At 41.7% G+C, this 23,941-nt stretch overlaps 1 protein-coding gene across 1 annotated transcript in view; it reads left to right on the top strand.

Moving 5' to 3' along the window:
* LOC126474138 (obg-like ATPase 1) overlaps nt 1-23,941 on the top strand; it is a 314,868-nt gene that overhangs the window by 87,014 nt on the left and 203,913 nt on the right. Inside the window, exon 3 of the mRNA XM_050101582.1 lies at nt 13,646-13,706. Coding sequence (XP_049957539.1) covers nt 13,646-13,706 — 61 coding nt within the window. The remainder of the gene's footprint in view (nt 1-13,645; nt 13,707-23,941) is intronic.

Here is a 23,941-nt window from a genome sequence, read left to right as displayed (position 1 = left end):
TTTCGGTTTACGCAAATATTTCGAAGCGTTTGCTACTGGTATGCCGTGGCTGAAACCTTGCCATTTCTTGCATACTAATTCAGTGCTCCTTCATTTTGTCATATTGTTATTTTCTTTTTTCTGTTCATGTAGTTCCTCCATTGCGTACTTTTTTTTTTGTCATGAAAACCCAAAATTATTCTTTAAAAAATTTGTATCGGTCATTTTCGATTCTTTGAGATTTCTTTGTTATTCTTCTTCTTCTTCTTCTTCTTCTTCGTTTCACCCAACTTTGGGGTACGTTGAATCAATCACTTCTGTGTGTTCTGTGCCTTTCTTTTCGCCCAGTACTGCTTCATTCTTTCTGATCTTGCTTTTCTTTCCTCATCAGAGATGACAATCGTTCTTTTCTTTCTATTTTGGAGCTGGAATCCCTCTTTTCTGTCTTTGCTTATCATTTTTGCGGTCCTGTCTGTGAGCATTTTTTCTGTGATGTGTAGTTCTCTTCAGTCTTTCTCTGTTTGGATAAACCAATTTGGTTTGGATTTTTTATTCCTGAAGTAGTCAAACATTCTTTTTGTAAGTCTATTTGGGTTCATTCTGAGAATGTGCCCATAAAACTCAATTCTTCTTTTCCTCATTGTATCCGAAAGTTTTTCTGTGGTTTTGTAGAGTGTTTCATTTTTGGTATGAATTAGTTTGTCGTTATGAAATTTGGGGCCTAAAATTTTTCTCAATATTTTTCTTTCTTTGATCTCTAGCCTTTCAATTGGGCCATGGTTAGTGATAGATAATTTCTCAGCTGCATATAGTGCTTCTGGTTTAATGACAGTGTTGTAATGTTTTATTTTTGAATTCCATGAGAGGGACTTTTTATTATAAGTATTTTTAGTAAGCTGAAAGGCTAGTTCAACTTTGTTTCTTCTTATTTCTATTGCTTTTTTCTCAAGGGCGTTCCAGCTAATCCATTCACCAAGATATTTGAATTCTTTAACAATTTCGATCTTTTGGTCTCTTACTTTAAGATATTTCATTGGCTTTTTTATACACTCCTGGAAATTGAAATAAGAACACCGTGAATTCATTGTCCCAGGAAGGGGAAACTTTATTGACACATTCCTGGGGTCAGATACATCACATGATCACACTGACAGAACCACAGGCACATAGACACAGGCAACAGAGCATGCACAATGTCGGCACTAGTACAGTGTATATCCACCTTTCGCAGCAATGCAGGCTGCTATTCTCCCATGGAGACGATCGTAGAGATGCTGGATGTAGTCCTGTGGAACGGCTTGCCATGCCATTTCCACCTGGCGCCTCAGTTGGACCAGCGTTCGTGCTGGACGTGCAGACCGCGTGAGACGACGCTTCATCCAGTCCCAAACATGCTCAATGGGGGACAGATCCGGAGATCTTGCTGGCCAGGGTAGTTGACTTACACCTTCTAGAGCACGTTGGGTGGCACGGGATACATGCGGACGTGCATTGTCCTGTTGGAACAGCAAGTTCCCTTGCCGGTCTAGGAATGGTAGAACGATGGGTTCGATGACGGTTTGGATGTACCGTGCACTATTCAGTGTCCCCTCGACGATCACCAGTGGTGTACGGCCAGTGTAGGAGATCGCTCCCCACACCATGATGCCGGGTGTTGGCCCTGTGTGCCTCGGTCCTATGCAGTCCTGATTGTGGCGCTCACCTGCACGGCGCCAAACACGCATACGACCATCATTGGGACCAAGGCAGAAGCGACTCTCATCGCTGAAGACGACACGTCTCCATTCGTCCCTCCATTCACGCCTGTCGCGACACCACTGGAGGCGGGCTGCACGATGTTGGGGCGTGAGCGGAAGACGGCCTAACGGTGTGCGGGACCGTAGCCCAGCTTCATGGAGACGGTTGCGAATGGTCCTCGCCGATACCCCAGGAGCAACAGTGTCCCTAATTTGCTGGGAAGTGGCGGTGCGGTCCCCTACGGCACTGCGTAGGATCCTACGGTCTTGGCGTGCATCCGTGCGTCGCTGCTGTCCGGTCCCAGGTCGACGGGCACGTGCACCTCCCTCCGACCACTGGCGACAACATCGATGTACTGTGGAGACCTCACGCCCCACGTGTTGAGCAATTCGGCGGTACGTCCACCCGGCCTCCCGCATGCCCACTATACGCCCTCGCTCAGAGTCCGTCAACTGCACATACGGTTCACGTCCACGCTGTCGCGGCATGCTACCAGTGTTAAAGACTGCGATGGAGCTCCGTATGCCACGGCAAACTGGCTGACACTGACTGCGGCGGTGCACAAATGCTGCGCAGCTAGCGCCATTCGACGGCCAAAACCGCGGTTCCTGGTGTGTCCGCTGTGCCGTGCGTGTGATCATTGCTTGTACAGCCCTCTCGCAGTGTCCGGAGCAAGTATGGTGGGTCTGACACACCGGTGTCAATGTGTTCTTTTTTCCATTTCCAGGAGTGTATTTGTGATTATTTTGGTTTTTTCAAAAGAAATTTTAAGGCCCATTTTCTCTGCTTGTTTCTGTAATTCGAGGATCTGTTCTTTGGCTTCTTCCCATGTTTCAGCTAGTAGGGCCATATCATCTGCAAATGCTAGGCGGTCTTTGGTCAGCGTCTGTTCCCCAGGTTAGGGGCGGCTGGGAAAAACCTCCAGGGCTAACAACCGTGGTTGTATATTTGTGGCTCGAAGAGTCACCCCTTACATAATACTATCAATCATGGAAGAGTGTAATGTGAAACAAATTACCCCAGGTGGACAATCCACCGCACCAAGGTGCGCAAGCAGACTATCGGATTCTGGGGAGTCTGCAGCATTGCACAGAGATGAATCGGGACATGATAAGACATCAAGCAAATTGAAATGTAAAAAAACAAGTTATTATTATTATTATTATTTTATAGTCACCCATCTAACACAACAACTAAATCATAACCAGTAAGGCAGCTTGTTTTTGTTTCATTTTTGTTGTTTTTTTCTGTGAGTTAGATGTTTCTTCATCAAAAGGCGTTATCTCGGCCACGTGATACCTGTTTTTTGTGTCTCATCCAGGAATGTCCCAGACGTCTCGGTAGCTGTTCCACAGATATTTCGGTTTTGTACCTCTTCTGGTCGTATAACCATTTCCTATAGGTGCCCTGTTTGATAGATATTGGTTAATCTTCATGTTACTCTCGTATTCTTAATTAATTTCAGTACTTTTTTAGTTTTTTTTTCATTTTATAATATTTCTGACATATTAGGACTTATTTCGTGATCTGCGTCATGAATGATGAAGTAGAAATTAATTTGAAACAATGATTTTAAATTGCTATTAACTGACATAGTGATTGGATTATTTACTTTTTAAAAATAAACTGACTGGGTGTTGTGTGATGTCCTTAGGTTAGTTAGGTTTAAGTAGTTCTAAGTTCTAGGGGACTAATGACCATAGATGTTAAGTCCCATAGTGCTCAGAGCCATTTGAACCAACCAAAAATAAACTGAAATTGCGTTTAGTAGTAGTAGCCATTACTGAGAATAGGGAGTCTTCCCCATGTAAATCAAATTATGCTCTTTGCTGAGAACACAAATTGCGTGCCGTCAAGGTGCTTTGGAACTACGGGCATCACAAACTGGTGACACTTCTTAACGGCAGAGGTATTGATGTGTTAAGGTGCAGTATGTTACACGGAGGCGAGCTAGCATCACTTCGGCTAAAATACAAGTGCCTGTTGCGTGTCTTCGGATGAAACACCGCTATTATCAACGCGGCGCGTGGTGGTCCCACACTGTGCAATCTTGTGGTCGGCAGGCCCCTGAGGAAATTGATTGGCGGTGACTCCAGAGCTGGTCGTTTTCGTTCGGAGCGGCACGCCGGCCGTCTCGTCTCGTCAGGTCTCGCGCGGTGTCGCCGGCGCTGCGTCTGCGGTGCGCCGCCCTGGCCGCCACGGCCGGCTGGCCACACCGTATGATCTCGCCGCTATTGATTGCAGGCGCAGGGGAGCGCATTAATGCCCCCGCCGTGTCATTTGCGCCGTGATTACAACTGCGGCCGCGAGGCCCGGGAGATCTGGGTGAGTTATTATTAGCGGGCGGACTCATTTCCACCCACCGAAACCCCACAGCAGCTGGCCGGCCGCCTGCGTCTTGTGTCCGCCCGCCGCACCGCTGTCCACAATAAAAACACATTTCCTCCGCGTCCCCCCGGCTGCTGCTGCTGCCGGGGTGGCTGCCACTTTGAGCGTTGCACGTTGCTCCGTGTCGTCAGTCTACGACCGGGAGTCCTCAATGGAGGTCTCGTCGCGGCCACTCGGGGTCGTGCCGAGTTCGCGGACGTGTGACAGTTGGCGCGCGACGCTGGCGACTCTAGCGGCGAATGATCTGGATGCCGTTTCACGCGTGGCTCTGACGACCTTCGGTGGGTCGGAAATCCACTGCAGCACCGAGTACTCTGATATCGACCAGTATCAAAGGTTCACTACGTGACCCTGCGCGGCTTTCATTTCATAACTTTTCACCAGTACTCGAGTGCGGATGGAACAGCGTTACATCGTGGTGCTCCTTGGAACGGCTATCGTGGCTGGATTCCTGAAATTTATATCAACTACATCACAGGGCAGCTACCATCGGAACTGAGTTTGAATTGTTCATAGATTTAAGTTCACCCTTATTAATAAGCTTGCTGGGTGGGAACTGCCACAGTGCGAATCATCGCCATACGGCATCCACCACTCTTTCCTCCAACATCCGTGGCTATCCGCATCATCATGATAGTGCTGATGTTCATCAGCAACCATCACCATTCTCGTCATTATCAACCACATTAACCACCCTGTTTCACAGTCCCATTATTTTCTCTTCAGGTTATTTCATTTCTGCACACTTTTGTGTGCCCAGCTGCCTATGGACGCAGGTTTTTTTTCCCGACAGAGGAAACTAGAAGCTTTCTGGTTACTTAACCCGCTGGTACTTTACCACGCAGGATAACGTAATAGTTAAGTAGAGAAAAGGGCATTGTAACTTTCCAATTGACGGATGCCGATGACTCATATCATCATCCTACTCGCAATGGACGAACATGGAGGATAACGCAGTAGTGGTAATACCTTTCAATATTTATCTCTGTAGCCTCGGAATAACAATAAAACTACGTTTAAGTGGTTTGCTCACAGTCGTATGTTGGACAGTTCCAGCAACTTTTCGTGAAGCATCGTTTCATGCAACATGGCTTATAGAGAGAGTATAACTTCGTTGCTGCAAGTCAATGAATTCGACGTGGTCCATGATGTTCAAAGAATTTCTTCTCCCCTGATACCCTGTTGTACATCTCACGGGCAGCAGTTTTTGTGACAGTAAAAATCCGACAAACATTTTATATCGTTATCCAGTTCAACTTACATTCTGCCTTAGAGCCACACGTCCGGCTCTTGTAACCTCTGGCAGTCCTGTTAAGTAATACGCACCAAGTGACGTCGGAATTTATAACGGACATTCATTCCGCAGAAAAGAATTATTGCATAATCACCTTGCATTTGTCATGTATACAGCGGCTAACTAACAAGTTCCATTTCTACACGTGCACCATGAGAGGAATATTTGTAGTCTGTCGTCGTGCTCAGATGGAGACTCTGCTCCGTGTGCTTCCGTGTGGTCGCTGTTGTCCGAATGTACTGTACTTCACGTGCAGCTGTGTGTGTGTTTAGTGGTCGGTGTGCCCGCTGCAGGGAGCCCCAATTGCACGTAGAGGCGCGGTAACCAATCAGCTTCATCCATGGTGCCAGACGTTGTTATTTTTATTTTCACAACATCTAACAAGGTAACGTGTTTTCTGCCTTATTCGTTATTCATTTGTAACTCCTGTCCCGATACGTAACATATTCTACGTACTTTATCCACAACATCCCTTTCTGTACGAGCTCAGGGAGTGTAATGCCGAGCTGTAGAATTAAGTTTTCTAATGTTAAGTCGTGAGTTTCTCCCTTTTTCTCAATATTTAATTAGATGTACCGTTTCCATTCCTAATCTCAGATAACGCATTTCGGATTTTTATGGATTGAGTTAACGAAATATTTCTGCTGAATTTGTAGTTGTGATTTAAAATTAACTATTACGCTGGGTATACATAACTTCTCTTACCTCCTGCACACACATTTTTCCTTCCCGCAGATTAGTATATACGAGTCGTTGAAAGTTTCCGCAGATCAGAATTTATGAGTTGCTGAAACTGTGGGCTTTATTTGTTTCTGGAGTACTTTTTAACTTGTTTCATGCAACTGTGGCAGCATACATAATCTTGCCTTAGTAGCCCATTTGGTGAACGTGTTGGCATTAAATGAACTTAAGTATGTTTCATAGAACATCAAAACCTGTAATCTGTTTAATGAAAGAGCGGTTCTAGGCGCTGCAGTCTGGAACCGCGCGACCGCTACGGTCGCAGGTTCGAATCCTGCCTCGGGCATGGATGTGTGTGATGTCCTTAGGTTAGTTAGGTTTAATTAGTTCTAAGTCTAGGGGACTGATGACCTCAGATGTTAAGTCCCATTGTGCTCAGAGCCATTTGAACCATTTTTTACTTTTAGTGTTCCATTTCCTAACCTAATTCCCTCAGACTCGACTATTTTCCATTACTCTTGTTTTCTTTTGTTGATATACATAACTTCCTTCCGAGATACAATCCGTTCACGTCAACTAATTTTCCATGTTATTTGCTGCGTGTGACAGATTTACAATATCATCGGTAAGCGTTAGCCTAAAGTTTATATTTCTTCTCCCTGTACTTTAATTTCTCATTGATTTCATTTACTCCGTGCTCATTGTACAGAATGAATTACATAGGATAGGCTACAATCCTGTATCACTCCCTTCGCAACTACTCGTTTCATTTCACGTCGTTCTACTCTTATAACTGCAGTTTCGCTTCTATGTCCGTCGTAGATAGCCTTTCGCGCGCTCTATTTTGTCCCTTATGACTTCCGAATTTCAATAAACACTGTAATATTAAATTCCACTAGGCTGAAGTCTTTATGTTGTATAGAACTTAAATAAAATCTACGTTTTGACTTCTTTCCGTATCTCAGAGACTCGTCACTGTGGGGAGTATGATCCATGTAACGTAAGTGCAATGCGTTTATGTTTAAGAAGTCGTGTAGGCAAGTAGAATCGCAGTTGTCAGAAAAAGGAGCAAAATGGATTTATGCCAAAAAAAGGTCACACCATATTAGCTCGCTGAAATAGCAAGGGTCGTCCTTCGACTCCCACAACTACAGCCTATTCGGTTTACTAGCCTTGGATCGTATCTTTTGATGGATACCGCTCGTTTTTGTCTGTTCGTTGGCGTGCAGCAAACAATATAACTACTTATGTAATATTGGCTTCAGAATCCCAACTCAACTGCCGCGGAATGTTATCGTTAAAGATGTTCCCACTCGTAACATGAGAACGGCAGATGCAAAGAAATGACGTTTTCCGTTGTCCGATGTTGTAAAGAGGACATTTTACAAGTATCATGTAGCATACAATTCACATGCAGCTGTGGTTCATACTGTCAAAGTCCTGCCCTTATCCGATGAAATGTATGTTTTCCTTAACTGAGTTTTTACGTATACAAAAAGACAGACGTTGTCTGACTTAGTAAAAGGTTGATGCTTTTCTGTCAGTTAATTCATTAGATACTTCGAAAATTTTATGGTTTTATTGTTAAAAGTATATTTTTTTAGAGGTTGCATGCATGAGAATACAATTCTGCTTAAATGGTGAAGAGCCGCAATATCTGGTTCCTTCTGTGCCGTGTAACTGGTTGTACTTTATAGCTCCTCGGCCCAATCATGGACTTATTACTTGGCACTTAGGACGACTCCATTGCCGTTATTAATTTTGTGTAAGCTGTCTCCCTTTGCTACCGAGTCATATTGCACCATTGGTCTTTTACATGCGATAAATCAGGAAGACGAACCACTCATTTTTCTAGTAAACTCCACAGAGGTACAAGCATTCTACGAAGCGAGTGATTATACCATTGTTAGCGCACATTATGACATAGCTGCTGTAATGGATGCTCTTTTTATTAGTTCCCTTTTATGGATAGTCAGAATTAAAGGGCGGCGATCACTATGTAGTGAAATGATGTCTGTGAAACACTTTTACAACACGTCGTTGACATTGTAGCGTGCCGCGGTGCTTTAGGTCAGCCCTGAATTTGTGTATACCTCGTTCTGGTCGATTCTTTGTTCAAATCAGTTTTATTTAGCTCATTGCTGTAACTCCCGCCTTCTGTGCGCTCGTGATTAAATGGAAAAAATCAAAATTTGATGCTCATGGTCCGTTAACAATGGAACACAGTATTATTTCTGCAGCTCGATCAAAACCTTCTAGATATTGAACGTTGGTGGCTGCTGCTGCAATTCAACAATCTTGGGAATAGTTCTACTGTTTATATTTTGTTCGAGTATTTGCTGAAAATGCGGCTTGTCACTTCCGTCTACTAAAGTACAGTTGAATTATTTTTCGCAGAAGTGAAATGAGGCCTCAGTAAGAAAAGCCAACTTCTGTTTCTTCTTACAGTCATTGATCGTTACCTGGGAAAGCTTTGTAATTTCATCAACATAAATTATAATCCACATTTTCAGGGAATGCTCGATCAAAACCTAATAGTCTCTTCATTCACAAGATAGCTGAGTTGTGACAGTAGCCAATTTTGGCGGAAATTCTGTTCGGGGGAACATGCCACACTGTTTCCTGGGGCAATGTGATTCAAACACTGACGTACTGGTTTGCTCTTTACCGTTATGTCCTTGACGTTGTCAAGTGTCGTTGTCACACCAATGACTCTTTGATTTTGATAGAACTGAATTAGTTGTAGCTGGATCGAGCAGTCCATAGATTAAACTCAACATGAATTTAGCAAATCTGTGTGGAAGCGAGACGTGGTTTGTCAACTAAATAAATAAATCCACTCGTGTAATATTGCTGTAGCGCTACGCAGCGCTTCTGTTTAAATAAGAGACAAAAAGAAACGAATTACGCCGTATTAGAATCTCTGTGGTGACTAAAACCCGTCGCGAGAGGAACGGATTACTCCTTAAATCTAATGGCAAACTCAGGGACGAATATGTCGTGACAAATGAAAATTTATACCAGATCAGGACGGGAACCTAAATATCGTGCTGATTTCTACCAGTCGCTGTAACCATAAAGCTATATGAGCACGCCTCCAGGCCTAATTCGAATTTTTCATCGACACTGATTTTTCTTCCCATTGTTTACGAACACCATAACTCGTGAATGACAGTGCCAATGCAGAATTGTAATCAAGAGGCAGAAACGTCAATGACCACAGAACATGCTTCACCAATTAAAAAGCGATACGCGTCTCGTGAAAAATACTCTTTATTTACGATAAGCTTAAGACGGAAAACCAATAATAATTGATTATTAAGGTAATTTATTTAGGGGCAAATTTATTTGGAAACCAGAAACCATGTTTGTATCCAGCACGAAGTCAGTTTTCGTGGTAGTTTTTGCAAAAATAGTCCTTCCAATGTTAATACAGCCTTTAAGCAACACTTGGTGCTTTGACAACTGTTAAACAAAAAGGAGTAGACACACTCATAAATGTACATTATCGTTACCGGTATTTGTCTTTCCCAAAAATTGTGCAAAGCATTATTCGAATACCAGAACCAAAACAGTCCCCTAAAACCTGAAGGGTTTGACATCAGTGAGTGACCTGTAGGAACATATTAAATAGCATTTGGGTAATATAATGCAGTTAATTCCAGAATTTTTTCCGGTCTGCTCTTCCTTCTCCGTTGGTTAGCATGTTCTCAGAAAGACATGTGAACTCATGAAATAATTGAAATTGTGGTAACACTTTCAAAGTGAAAACTCGTTAATAACCCGGCGTTTCGTCGCCTCTGTAGAGTCGTGTGGGTCTCATTGATAACTTGTGGTGCCCGATTCCCTCTTTTATTCATGTAATCTTATAAGGAAAACACATTTGAAAATAATAAATTTAAATAGATCCGCTTCATTTGTACTAACAATTTATTCAAATCACGACCGGTTTCGAAATTTTAAAATCCCATCTTCAGGTTTATGAAATTATGTTATTTGTTAACATATAACGGGCAGTCGGGCCAGTCAGCGGTACGAGACCCAATCACTGCATGTTGGCGGAAACTGCCCACCGGTGGGCAGCGCCACGGTAGGAACGGCAGCCACTATTGTCGAATTTGGACAGTTTCCGCCAACTTGCAGTGATTGGAGCTCTTAGCACTGACTGGCCCGACCGCATGTTACCGAGGGAGGTGGCGCGATGACTAGCACACTGGACTCGCATTCGGGACGACGGCGGTTCAAACCTGCGTGGAGCCATCCGGATTTAGGTTTTCCGTGATTTCCGTAAATCTCTCCAGGGATGTTAAACCCAATCTTCCTTCTTCCGACCGCATGTTGTGTATCACCAAATACAATAATTTCATGTACGTCAAAATGAGATTCAAAAATCACGAAAACAATCATGTTTGAATAAATAATTGGCACAACTGAAGCGGACCACTCTAAATTACTGCCTCTCAGTTGCGGATGTCATCCATACCAAATCTTGTGCATTTAAAAATAATCATGTGGCCTCGAATATATGGTAAATATGTAAAAACATGACGAATCCGCCCGGAGTTCCGTCACGAAAACGGTAACTGACAGTCTGTTTGCAACAGGAACTGTCTTTGTAAAAGGTAGAAGTACTATCGTCACGCAAGGGTTACGACTTCTCTGACACGAGATGTATTTTCATACCCTGCTGTAGGTTTGTTTGAAACGTCACTTGACTGCTTAAAGCATAATTCAAATACTACTGCTGCGATTTTTAATATTAATTGTACAGATGTTAAAATCTGTTCTGCAGTCTACGATCCGCTTCCTTCAGATCTGTTTACACTTCTAACTGTTTGAGATCGCCGTGTGTTTGGGACTGCGAGACGATGCCAGTTTCCGTATATTCGCGGAACGTCTTTTTTTTCGGTGACTGTATGTCCTAATACAAAAAAGAGTTCTTAACTGTTGGTATTCGGCATGACAGGACTACTCTGTTCTCTAGTTTCTTAATGGAAGTTATGTCTTCTGAAGAAGATTTAAAACTGCTACTTTTGGGGTACAGTTTATACTTAAAAAGTTTCTTCAAGTGTGTGTGTGTGTGTGTGTGTGTGTGTGTGTGTGTGTGTGTGTGTGTGTGTGTGAGGGGGGGGGGGAAACCAGGGGGGGGCGAAAATATCTGGGTAAATAGGATATTTTCACACGTCCGATATGGGGATTTGCCACTAGGAAGAAAAGAAAAACTATGGGCACCTTCCGAAAACTTGTTTAACGTGAGAAGACAGTTACGCAAGGAACACAGTAATTTGCCCAAATCAACTACTTGAGAATCAGCACAATTTCTTAGCCGATTATCAGTTTGCCTGATTTAACGTTTAACGCGCACGACCGTATATATTGTTCGACGTAGTGCTACTGCTAAATTTCATCTGAAGATGATTTGTGTCAGGATTCATTTCAGTAACATTACAGGTAGTCACGTTTCCCCGGGCGCCTTGTCTTTGTCTGTGATGTTATTTTTCATGTTGGTCCTTACCCCCAAAAACATTTAGACACTTCTCAAAACCCAATTTATGTCAGCGTTGAGACATTCTGAAAGAAATGAATCAATCAGACTTTTGATATGTCTAGAATTACGCTAATACGTTCTTCATTTGTTTTCAGAATATCACAAGCTTTTGGCTGTTTTCTTAATATTGCCTTAGTTTGAAACTTCCTAACAGATTAAAACTGTGCCAGACCGGGACACGAATTCGGGACCTTTGCCTTTCGCGGGCAATTTGTCTACCAACTGAGCTACCCGAGCACGAATCACGACCCGTCTTCACAGCTTTATTTCTCTGTCCGCCACACAGTTTTATTCTGCCAGGAAGTTTCATATCAGCGTACACTCCATTACAGAGTGAAATTCATTCTGTAGTATCTCAGTTTTATAGAATCAGTGATTCATCACAATCTAAAATAAGCTGCCGAATATTTAGATAAATTTTGCTGTCTGCAACATACATCAGGTCAGAACTGCTCTTCAGTGCGTGAATCATGTCCTTCATAGTTCGTTAAGACTGATAATAAGAGAGTATAAGCTCTTACGTACAGGATAGTGACGAATATCGTTTTGTCATACTTAATAACCATAGAGATGATGCAGTTCTATGGAGATGAAATCATGTGTTGGGGAACCAGTAGACAAATCAACTGTAAAGTTGGCGGACAGAAATAATTTAAAGTATTCTATTTTTAATTAGACGTCACCACACGCAGATATAATATAGTCTGTTAAGTAGGCATTACACACAAGTGGTAAAAGATATTGCCTTGGTTCTTTCACAACCCGACAGAGGAGACCTTTGTCCTTCCTGCAATGTCCATAAAGCATTACTTTGAATTCTTGACTGAGATACACAAGAAGAGACATGAGTGCAGCTTACGCGTCGCGTTTATCAAGGTGTTTGGTTCCGCCTGCCAGACGTTACTTCGTCGACAAAATGAAGATTGGATACTGCAGGAGGACAACGGTCCGAAGCACAGCAGCAGGCTTTGCAGCGACTGGAAGGAAAAAAAAAAAAAACCAGGAAGATGCTCAGGTGCTGGATTGCCCCTCACAGTCGCCTGATGCTGATCCTATTCAACGTCTATGGTCTTACATAAAAAAGATTATTTCAGAAAACAGAGCAGCTGAATTGCTTTGCATAAGAGTCATTCAGATCAGTGCTTCCTACAAGAAGACCCAATTTACTAGAATTAAACGTAAAATTGTGAAAAATCGATGTTTCTTGTATTTGATACACATTCTTCGGGGTCTTTTAACCGTACTTCTATGACGATTCGTAACGGCATTGTCGATTTACAGTGACGAGAATTGTGGATTGTCGTAAGTATTACGTGCACCTAGATTGATTTATCAAGGGTAGCATGAAGAAGTTAGGGAACTGTTCGTGCGGACAGTTCGTTGCTGCGGCGATCATTTATCGTTTGTACAGAAGAGAGAAAAGGTGTGATAGAAAACAGGGAACCCGTGCCGTTTCAAATGGAAAAGAAAGCTGCAAAATTAAAAAAGATGCTTAAATCGATTTGAGCATAGCCAGATATGTAAATAAAAGAAGTTTTGGGGGACGTCGATATGAAGAACGACTGCGTCTTGTGCCAAGCTACCCCTTTTCTACACGGAACTATTATTAATCGAATCTAACCGAAGAAGATAAAAGTTAAAGCGTAGGACTCACTAGTTCAGAGAGACGCAATTAATTTGCGATTTATAATGGCTGCTTTTTAACATTTTATGTTATGATATCTTTAAGCATTTACTTGTCATTTAATAACTGCAAAACTAAGAAATCTATTTTTCGGAACACTAAACCATTGAGTATTTTAAACTGTTTCGATAAAGTTGTTCGTCTTTAAATATAATCAGCTAACAACCCCTGTTGTAGGGTATAAAGTTTTGTTTGCTGATTTACGATGGTACTACTCGTGAAGATTACATTAGTCAGATGGGCGCTGTACGCTGTTGTATTTTGTGTGTGCCTCTCTGCGTGTGTTCATTTTTACTGTTCAGGTGTTGTAACATTGTTTCGTTTGTTTCAGCAAGTCGTGTTCCGGTGCCCGACGAGCGATGGGATTACTTGTGCGAGTACTACAAGCCAGTCAGGTGAGTGAATACATCCAGCTTTTATGAGAAAGTGTTGTACGAATTATGTGCTCGTATTTATTACGAAAAAACAAGAAAATACTTTTTCATTCCTCCTGTTGCGGCAGTGTTCATTAGGTGGAAAAGATTGTTTTTCTCGACTTCAAGGTTTCTGAAAGTTTCATGCCTGCACTTGCATGTTAACACTTAAAGTTAACAGTGCGTGTTAGTACTTAAAATTAATAGCATTAGAAATTTAAAAAATCAACACTTACGCGTAAAAGCTGATTGATTTAACTGAAAAGTTTTCTTGTGTTTACCAGTGCGCTGAAGGAGCAAATCGCTGTACTTTGGACAAAAGTGTGTAAGTGCAGAAATATGAAAAAATGGGTTAGTGTGACAAGGAGTAGTGACAAATTTGAGCAAAATATACTTTAACTAGGAAATGTTTTTTGAGGGATGGTTGGGACTTGGAGGAGAGGAGGTCGGCATGCAAAAATGTAACTATGCTTCAGGCAGATGAATACAAGTTTCCCACAGTTCATCCCAAAGAAGAGTGAAGTAGCCCATTATGTTTCTTCATTGCTAATTCCTTCATTACTGTTTACTCGCTCGCTAGTGTTTCATGTATGTCACAAATTACTATATACAAAGACTGCGTGTAGCACGAAACCGCTTCCTCACTGTCAGATGGTTCAAATGGCTCTAAGCACTATGGGACTTACCTGCGATCATCAGTCCCCTAGACCTAGAACTACTTAAACCTAACTAACCTAAGGCAGGATTCGAACCTGCGAGCGTATCAGCAGCGCGGTTCCGGACTGAAGCGCCTAGAACCGCTTGGCCACATCGGCCGGCTCTCACTGTCTCCTTTAGTAGATTCGTCTTGGTATCAACTCTTTAACAAGTAAAAGTAATATACAACTAAAAAACTTTGTCGTATGTTGCGTGGCACTGTAATTTCTTTTCTCCATGCTGCCCTGTTTTCCAGGCTAGATAGCACCATTTATGCAAAATTGTTTCCATACTCATTGAGAAATTCCGATGTTAGTGAAACATGTTAACCACAGTCGACGATCTAAATGCAACTGTGATACACGCGCTGTTGATTAGCTATTACGACGCCAAGTTCTATTTATAGTGCATCAAATGTTTCACCGACAAGTGGTTATTATAGAAAACAAGGTTGCTGAGCTGTGGCGGAATGAAGTTCACTATGATCCAGAAGTGGCAAAATTTATCATACGTGGAGATGAAGTATGGTTATTTGAGTATGACGCTAAAATGGACGCTGACCCGCCCCAGTAGAGGCTTCATGAATAGACCGAGCCCACAAACGATCGAATGAGAAGGTTCTGCTCACTTCGTTCTTTTATTTAAATGGCGTAATGTAGGACTACGAGTCCTTGCCGCCGTGTCGTAAGGTCATTAAAGAGTACTATCTGGAAGTTGGTGCTGTTAGCGTGAAGCATTCTGAAGAAAATGTCACTATATTGGTCGAAACAATTCGTGTCAATTGCACCACGGTAGTACATCTGCTCACTCGTCTTTCGTTGTCCGTTTCTTCTGAAAGCAACGCCATCATGATGCCACAGCATTCGTCGGACATGAGCCCCTGTGATTGCTTCTTCCTATCCTCGAAGCTGAAAAGGATCCTAAAAGTAGAACGTTTTGCTGACACTGAAGAAGGGGAGCCAGAATCGCAGGAGGTGCGAAAGCTATGCTGCAAATTACATTTCTAAAATGTTTTGAAGGATGAAAAGCTGGCTCTTATGTATTATATTTCACGGAGAGTGTTTTGAAAGGGAATTAAAATCGATATTTGAGAAAAAGCGAAAATTCTCCTTGTTTCTGTCGCGCTCCATACGCGACTGTATAAGCAAGCGACAGACCCGCATGCACAAGCGGCACGCACACACACACACACACACACACACACACACACTGGGACTATGAGTTTCGGAAAAGATGTTAGACGTTCTTATTATGCCGGTGGTTATCACGTTCTAAAGCAATGCACGTCGTCAAATTGTATAAATTCGACAGATACGTGATTTCAGTATGTCTTTACTATGCTATATTCAGGAACGCACGATAATGGATGAAGTCTCTGTAGGACACTGAATTTTACGTACATAAAGAAATAAACGAGTCTTTCGTGTGTACACCTTTTTCATTCTCTACCTTTAAGGGTACAAACCCAAATCTTTGCAGGAATATGCAAGCGATTTGGCAGTGGGGCAAATGGGGTCCCAGTTGTGGATAATTGGGAGCGGGTTGCTAGTTCTAACAAATGCCTTACAACCAAGGAAAACCTGAAAACCCTAGTCGGGAGTGGGAGGGGGAGGTGGCGGGGGTTTGAACTAATTTTAATTTATTTCTAATTTTAATTGATTTCCCAAGCAAAAAATAAGACTGCTTAATATCTATGTTACTATCCGTATGCATAACGAAGTAACGTCGATGGTTCCCTCAAAGTGTGAAGTTTACCTTTCATTAGTGTTTTTAAACTTTAATTCTAGTTAGTGCTTCAGACGATCGTATATGACCACAGAGTTCGAAAGTAGTACATATAACAATAAGTTTTCTCTCTTCAGTTTTTATTCATTGTATGCAATACTAAACGAATATACATTTTTGATATTGATGCCAGGACATTGGTACACAGTCGCATGACAAACAACTAAACAACGCCGTTGCGTGTCCCATGCCGAATATCCGTCGATAAAAGTTTATTTATCGGTCGGATTCGAAAAGGGACCCTTAGTTGGTGAACACTTTCCGACTATGCTTTTAAGATCTTTACCAATGTGATGGATTCAAATCCTTGTAGCATGCATAATGTGGCAATTTCTGCACGCATTCTCATAAATATCGTTTCTAGCACGAGACACTGTACTATATTTTTATGTGGCGTAAAATAGATCAGTGATCGCTGCGAAACGTTCGGATCGTATTTAAGGATGAACGTAGTAAGTAAAATGAGTACGTTATACATACTACAACACTTAAAACTATTGAAGTGAGTGTTAGTTACGTAGAATGCAAGCGTACAATGCTGACTTGGTTTTCTTATCGAAAGGGACAACCGCTGTTCCAGTGTGGTGACCTCCCTAATGGGAGGTCACTGATCTTCTGTGATCATTACGATACTTGCTCAGTTAATGACAAAAATATGGCTGATAATTTGTCATTTAGCCTCTTCCTGACGCGTAAGTTACTATCACTAAACAATTTTGAAAGAAAAAAAAAAACAGTCAAATGTTTTGTGAAACGATGTTCGGAGTCATGTACCGCAATGAAGTGCCGATTGAGGATTGAAAATTTAATGTTTAACTTAGCACGTTAGTATTTCAAAGAGTATTAGAGGTTATTTGTCTGGTGAATTATGCAGACCTACAGCCTCATTCGCTGTACATGATTTCGAGAGTCATTCAAAGGCACGTCAAATCTTTCTCTGGTCTAGTTTATTTCTTAGTTTCAGACAAATTATTTCACGTAACATTTGACCGTTCAAAAAAAAAAAATCATGTGTCGTTCAAAAAGCATGAAATGTATATTTAAATGTCGATCGGTATTCTGTTATTAATAGTGCATAGATCAAGACAAAGTAGAGAAATTTGCATTTATGCTGAAGTCTGTTAGTTTTTGAGACTTCATTTACGTAGTTAGCAGCAATTGTTCATGAAATATTTCAGTTTTCCCTCGAATCACTAATTTTGTTTTTTTACTGGACCTCATGCTGGTTAATTTGATATCTCATTTGTCTATTTTCAATCATCGTTTAGCTACGAAATTTCGGAGAAAAACCTATTGTGTAATTTCTAGGAAATCTTGTTTCGCCCAAAAAGCAATACATGTAAACTGCAGTGTTTTGGTATCTGCGAGTGAAAGAGAAAATGTTCTCCAATAGAACAAAGTAAGACAAGATATAGTTTTCACGTAATAATTTGATTTTTCATCCGTACGGTTTGGATAAGGTTTTCTCGTTTTAAATGTTTGAATGCCAACTTCATTTATTGTTCGAATTCTTGAAAAAAAAAAAAAAGAAAAAAAAAAAGGCGGAGAGGATTCTTCGTGAATGTCCCTTTTCCTTTACCCCGAGAGTCCCGTAATGACACCGCCTTGGGAGTTTAGAATTACGAGAGAAATGTGTAATTTATGCTGAAATGACAGGCACCGGCGTGTAATTCAATTTTTAAGTTACATAGCGCAGTATACGAAATTGCGTTTTTCCCGGTTTTATTCCCCATCCTGTCGGTAATGGCAGGTAAGTGCAGTTCATTACGTGTGTATGTGGCTTTTAAAATTGCTACTGCGGCGCGCGAAAGCAGCTGCTGCTCGTGGCCGTGTCGCGGTGTCGCCAGCGGCCTGTGGTGCCCGTGTTTTCCACACGTCCACACTCCGTCCTTGCTCTTCTTCGGCGTGCAACGAGGGAATTTCCCATCTTGGAATGTCAACTGCATTTTAATTAATTATTCACTGTGTGTCAGAATCTTTCAACAATGTTTCTGCAGTGAAAGTTAACTGGAAGTAGCTTTAAAGCAACAGCAGTTTCACAGAGGAAGACCGCACTGCAGTTCCTTCTCTAAATCCTCGCACAAACGAAAAAATGGCTGACATCGAAATAAGTGTCCAAAGAATAGAAAAGCAACTGGAATCACTCAAGAGAGGAAAGTCCACTGGACCTGACGGGATACCAATTCGATTCTACACAGAGTACGCGAAAGAACTCCCCCCCCCCCCCCCCCCCTTCTAACAGCCGTGTACCGCAAGTCTCTAGAGGAACGGAAGGTTCCAAATGATTGGAAAAGAGCACAGGTAGTCCCAGTCTTCAAGAAGGGTCGTCGAGCAGACGCGCAAAACTATAGACCTATATCTCTGACGTCGATCTGTTGTAGAATTTTAGAACATGTTTTTTGCTCGAGTATCATGTCGTTTTTGGAAACCCAGAATCTACTATGTAGGAATCAACATGGATTCCGGAAAAAGCGATCGTGTGAGACCCAACTCGCTTTATTTGTTCATGAGACCCAGAAAATATTAGATACAGGCTCCCAGGTAGATGCCATTTTTCTTGACTTCCGGAAGGCGTTCGATACAGTTCCGCACCGTCGCCTGATAAACAGAGTAAGAGCCTACGGAATATCAGACAGCTGTGTGGCTGGATTGAAGAGTTTTTAGCAAACAGAACACAGCATGTTGTTATCAATGGAGAGACGTCTACAGACGTTAAAGTAACCTCTGGCGTGCCACAGGGGAGTGTTATGGGACCATTGCTTTTCACAATATATATAAATGACCTAGTAGATAGTGTCGGAAGTTCCATGCGGCTTTTCGCGGATGATGCTGTACTATACAGAGAAGTTGCAGCATTAGAAAATTGTAGCGAAATGCAGGAAGATCTGCAGCGGATAGGCTCTTGGTGCAGGGAGTGGCAACTGACCCTTAACATAGACAAATGTAATGTATTGCGAATACATAGAAAGAAGGATCCTTTATTGTATGATTATATGATAGCGGAACAAACACTGGTAGCAGTTACTTCTGTAAAATATCTGGGAGTATGCGTGCGGAACGATTTGAAGTGGAATGATCATATAAAATTAATTGTTGGTAAGGCGGGTACCAGGTTGAGATTCATTGGGAGAGTCCTTAGAAAATGTAGTCCATCAGGTTGAGATTCATTGGGAGAGTCCTTAGAAAATGTAGTCCATCAACAAAGGAGGTGACTTACAAAACACTCGTTCGACCTATACTTGAGTATTGCTCATCAGTGTGGGATCCGTACCAGATCTGGTTGACGGAGGAGATAGTGAAGATCCAAAGAAGAGCGGCGCGTTTCGTCACAGGGTTATTTGGTAACCGTGATAGCGTTACGGAGATGTTTAGCAAACTCAAGTGGCAGACTCTGCAAGAGAGGCGCTATGCATCGCGGTGTAACTTGCTCGCCAGGTTTCGAGAGGGTGCGTTTCTGGATGAGGTATCGAATATATTGCTTCCCCCTACTTTTACCTCCCGAGGAGATCACGAATGTAAAATTAGAGAGATCAGAGCGCGCACGGAGGCTTTCAGACAGTCGTTCTTCCCGCGAACCATACGCGACTGGAACAGGAAAGGGAGGTAATGACAGTGGCACGTAAAGTGCCCTCCGCCACACACCGTTGGGTGGCTTGCGGAGTATAAATGTAGATGTAGACTTCGTCAAGTACCTGAGTCTACAGCTATATTCCACTAAAATTTTAAGGCGTCCTTTCACGGAACGTGAAAGCTTTCATGGATGAGTTGTTGTTCGACTTTTGTGACGTCACAGCTTGGAATTTCACGCCCCTCTGCGTTGCGAAGCGTAAAAGGAAGTATCTGCCGAGTCAGATTTTTGCCTTCTGGAGAGGGACGTGCCGATGAAATGCAACATCTGTTTTACGTCGCAAGCAGAACTTAGCAGACACCATATTGGATTAAGTCATATGGAATCGGAACTGCGTATTTCGTGATTTTATATTGGACAGTACGTGATATTAATATAAGCTGCTTCAAAGCACCAGCACATTGAGGAATTCTCTAAAAACGAGTCTTTTTTTGGTACGAGTTGTTGTAATAAAATTACGGGAAACTGCATATTGGTAGTTAAAAGCTTTCCTTTATTTGATGCTTTTCATATTATAACTTGCGTGCCATGAAAGGGCACCACTCAGTGCTGCGACACAGTGATCATTTGTCAAAAGCGTATCATTTTTGGTACAATTTGTTATAGTTGAATGTCAGATAAAGACACCATAATTACAGATTTACGACATAACTTAGAGGCTGCAGAGGCGTAAGTTGTGCAGCAGAAGGGAGTATGACCGCGTCTGATTGCCTGCATTTTTTTTTTAAAGAAAAAGGTTCTGGGACTTTCTTGTTAACTGAACAATACTCCTTGTTATTTAAGAGTGCCCTCAGTTAAAAAGATAGATTGTTCAATTTTGAGAATACATTACTGTTAAATTTCCAGATGAAAATTGTCTGGAGGTTACGCTTAATGAAGAACTAAGGTATAAGCTACAACAGTCGCATAGCTCTCTGATGTTAGATGTTGATGTTACAGCCACTGTCAGCACAAAAAAAAAAACCGTATAAGAATAGTGAGAGTTAATTCTTTGCATGTCAAGTAATTGCAGAAACTTTAAAACAACCTTATAATGAAACAGTTTCATGAAATTTATTAGCAGCGAACTCAGTAATTTGAAATTACCAAACATCTAAGGCTTGTGAAACAAAAATAATGAAATTTATAAATAGAGCTTGAAAAATAGTAAATGTTGCGAATATTAAATTTATTATTTTATTTTGAAATGTGAATTTTTTCTTTGGAAAGGAATTACGTTAAAATGGTAGTCCCACAATCCTTACATTTGAGATTGCCTCCTCTGAAAAGTGAAGTGCTATGCAGGGAGATTGTATTCAGTAATATTATCAAAACTTGTGCATTAGTCTGTGAGCAGCCGAATTAAGTAAATGTCCACTTTCACTGAATAACTTAAGGGGCTCCGGAAAGGCTCAAAATCATGAAAAGTTTAATTTTTACTTTTTTGCGTTTTCTGAATCTGCAGACTATTACCTTTTAATAGATATATAATTTATTCAATTCCGAAGACTACAACTATTTTTAAATTTTTTTTGAAATGTGTTCTACATGGGCGTGACCCACTGTGGCGCTGTTAAACTGCTGTCAAATGGTGTTATTATTAACGTCCGTGTTCATCAGGTACATTTTAGTGATGTGAGATAAAGTATGTGTTGTGGCTAACCTGTGATGGTTCAATATATATCGCTGGTGTGATTGTCGATTGTTTCATGTTTATTTTCTCTGTCGTTATCTCGAAAATATTCGTAATTAATTCTGTTTCTTGAGTCTCTGTTTTGTTGAAGTATAATAATGAGTAAAAGTAAAGTTATTAGAAATCCTCTGAAGGCTTTTAAGAAAAGGAGAAATGTTGGAAAGCCAAAGGTATGTGTTATTACTGTAAACAATAAAGACGATAACCAAGTGAGTGAACCTAACTTCTCAAGTACACCTGCCCATAGCAGTCAAAGTGGGAAAGAAAATACTTCACAGAAGAAGCTTGGTTCAATGAGTGAAAACTATGAATGTTTTATGGGCGAATCGGATGTGAATGAAATATTTGATATGTCGGTTCTCAAAGGAATTTTTTCAAACTGTGTAAGATGTATTCATTGTAGTGAAGTTGGTCTGGAACTCTCCATAATAAAGCACGTAGGACTTGCTAGTGAAATACAACTGAAATGAGATAAGTGTTCATACATGACCACCTTTTGGAACAGTGTTGCAGTAACTGCAACTGAAGAAAATGTTAGCAAAATCTACGAACACAACAACGAGCGATGCTTGCTTTAGACAAGGAACGCCTTCGGGCTGCAGACAGGCCTGTAAAGAGTCTAGAAATACAAGCAAGAGTAAACAGGGGGAGGAACAAGAGGAAGCTGGAGGAGGAGTTTGCAGAGGATGAAGATAATCCATCCTATGGACCTGGAATGCACTAAAAAGTTAATCCAATCTTTGTCGCTCGATTCCCAAAACTTTTATTTTCTCATACTAATTACATGTTTTCTAAGGATCTTCCAAACATATTTGTTTCAAACTTTCAGTAAATGTTACACAGTACCTTCTGCATAATTTAACACAGCCTTTTTCCAAAAAAACTGTATATTTTTGAATATATAAATAAAAAATTGCAAAAAAATGTTGTGAATTTTCATTACAATTGAAAAAAAATCATCTTTAATAACTGAACTAAAATTTTGTAAAATCCCTGTGTTAAGTTGTAGCCCATATTCCAATAAATAATCTGTAAAAAGTTCAACTTCCTACCTCAAATACTTTGTGAGGAAAGATGTAATTTATAAGCGTTATTTTAACATTGCAAGTATAGGGCGTTCCGGAGCCCCTTAACTGGTAAAATGTAAATGTCGTTTGACTAGGGCCTGCCGTCGGGTAGACCGTTCGCCGGGTGCAAGTCTTTCGATTTGACGCCACTTCGGCGACTTGCGATGGGGATGAAAATGATGATGATTAGGACAACACAACACCCTGTCCCTGAGCGGAGAAAATCTCCGACCCAGCCGGGAATCGAACCCGGACCCTTAGGATTGACATTCTGTCGCGCTGACCACTCAGCTACCGTGGGCGGACAACTTAACTGGTTAGCCTAAATAAAAGTGTTCTAGGGTGTGGGCTGAAGTTCGCTGTTCTCATTAGCATTATGAACAGAGCTGAATCAGTTGTATTTTCTTGTATTTATCCATCATTTGCTTGTATTGCAAAGCAGAAGTTGGTGAAAAACTGTATCCGGGAATGTTTTGTCACCAGTGTCAAGCAATCGACGAGCCCAGAATCTTCTTTGCCATTTTCTCCGTTCTTCTTTGACGATCGCAAACAGAGTTAACGCCGTCGTTTTACACACGTCCGTTTTCGTAGAGTGTGACTTGGACGCCGGATGCAGCCGATAACTGACGCTCGGAGAACGCTGGTGTCGCAATTCACAAAGAGGAGCACGCTCCGTGACATGTAGGAAGGTCGTTTCAGAGCGTGCTGCAACCACGACACATACTGCGTCTGGCGTGCTTCACGGGGTCTGGCGTACGGCACCTTTGGTACCACTATCATTTTCCTTCCTCTCTATTCCATTTTTTTGTGATACTTTATTCCGTCATCGTCAGTTCAGGAGACTGTTTGGGAGGAAGTAATATGTTGCCCAACTCTTGGTCGACCGTACGCTCTTTCACTTTCAACAGTAACCTTCTCCGTGACAGACAATGCCTCTCTCGTAGTAACTACCATCTGAGACTGTTACGCATTTCTGTAAAGCGCTCTCACTTACTAAACGGTCCTGTGGTGAAACGGGCCACTCTTCGTTGATATGCTCTATTTCTTCTATTCATCCTGCATGATAAGAGTCCCAGACTGATATAAAACACTCAAGAATTTGTCGAACAATCGTTTTGTAAGCCAATTCTTTCGTGGATAAATGACGTTTCCTTAAATTACGTCGCTCCGGGTGGTTACTCCAGGTATTTTGCAGTTGTCATCGTTTCCAGTGATTTTTCATCAATGGCGTAATCGTTCAGTTATAGATCTCTTCGCCTATTTAAGCGCAATATGTTACACTTATTTATGTTCAGGGTCAACTGTCCGTCACCGTACCCACCATCGATCTTCTCCGGGTCATTCTGAACTTGGCTGGTCTTTGGTACTG

The sequence above is a fragment of the Schistocerca serialis genome, chromosome 1 (genome assembly GCF_023864345.2).
Source record: "Schistocerca serialis cubense isolate TAMUIC-IGC-003099 chromosome 1, iqSchSeri2.2, whole genome shotgun sequence".
NCBI classification, from domain to species: domain Eukaryota; kingdom Metazoa; phylum Arthropoda; class Insecta; order Orthoptera; family Acrididae; genus Schistocerca; species Schistocerca serialis.
Note: the sequence above shows the minus strand (reverse complement) of the source record. Positions and strands in the feature narration are given on the sequence as shown.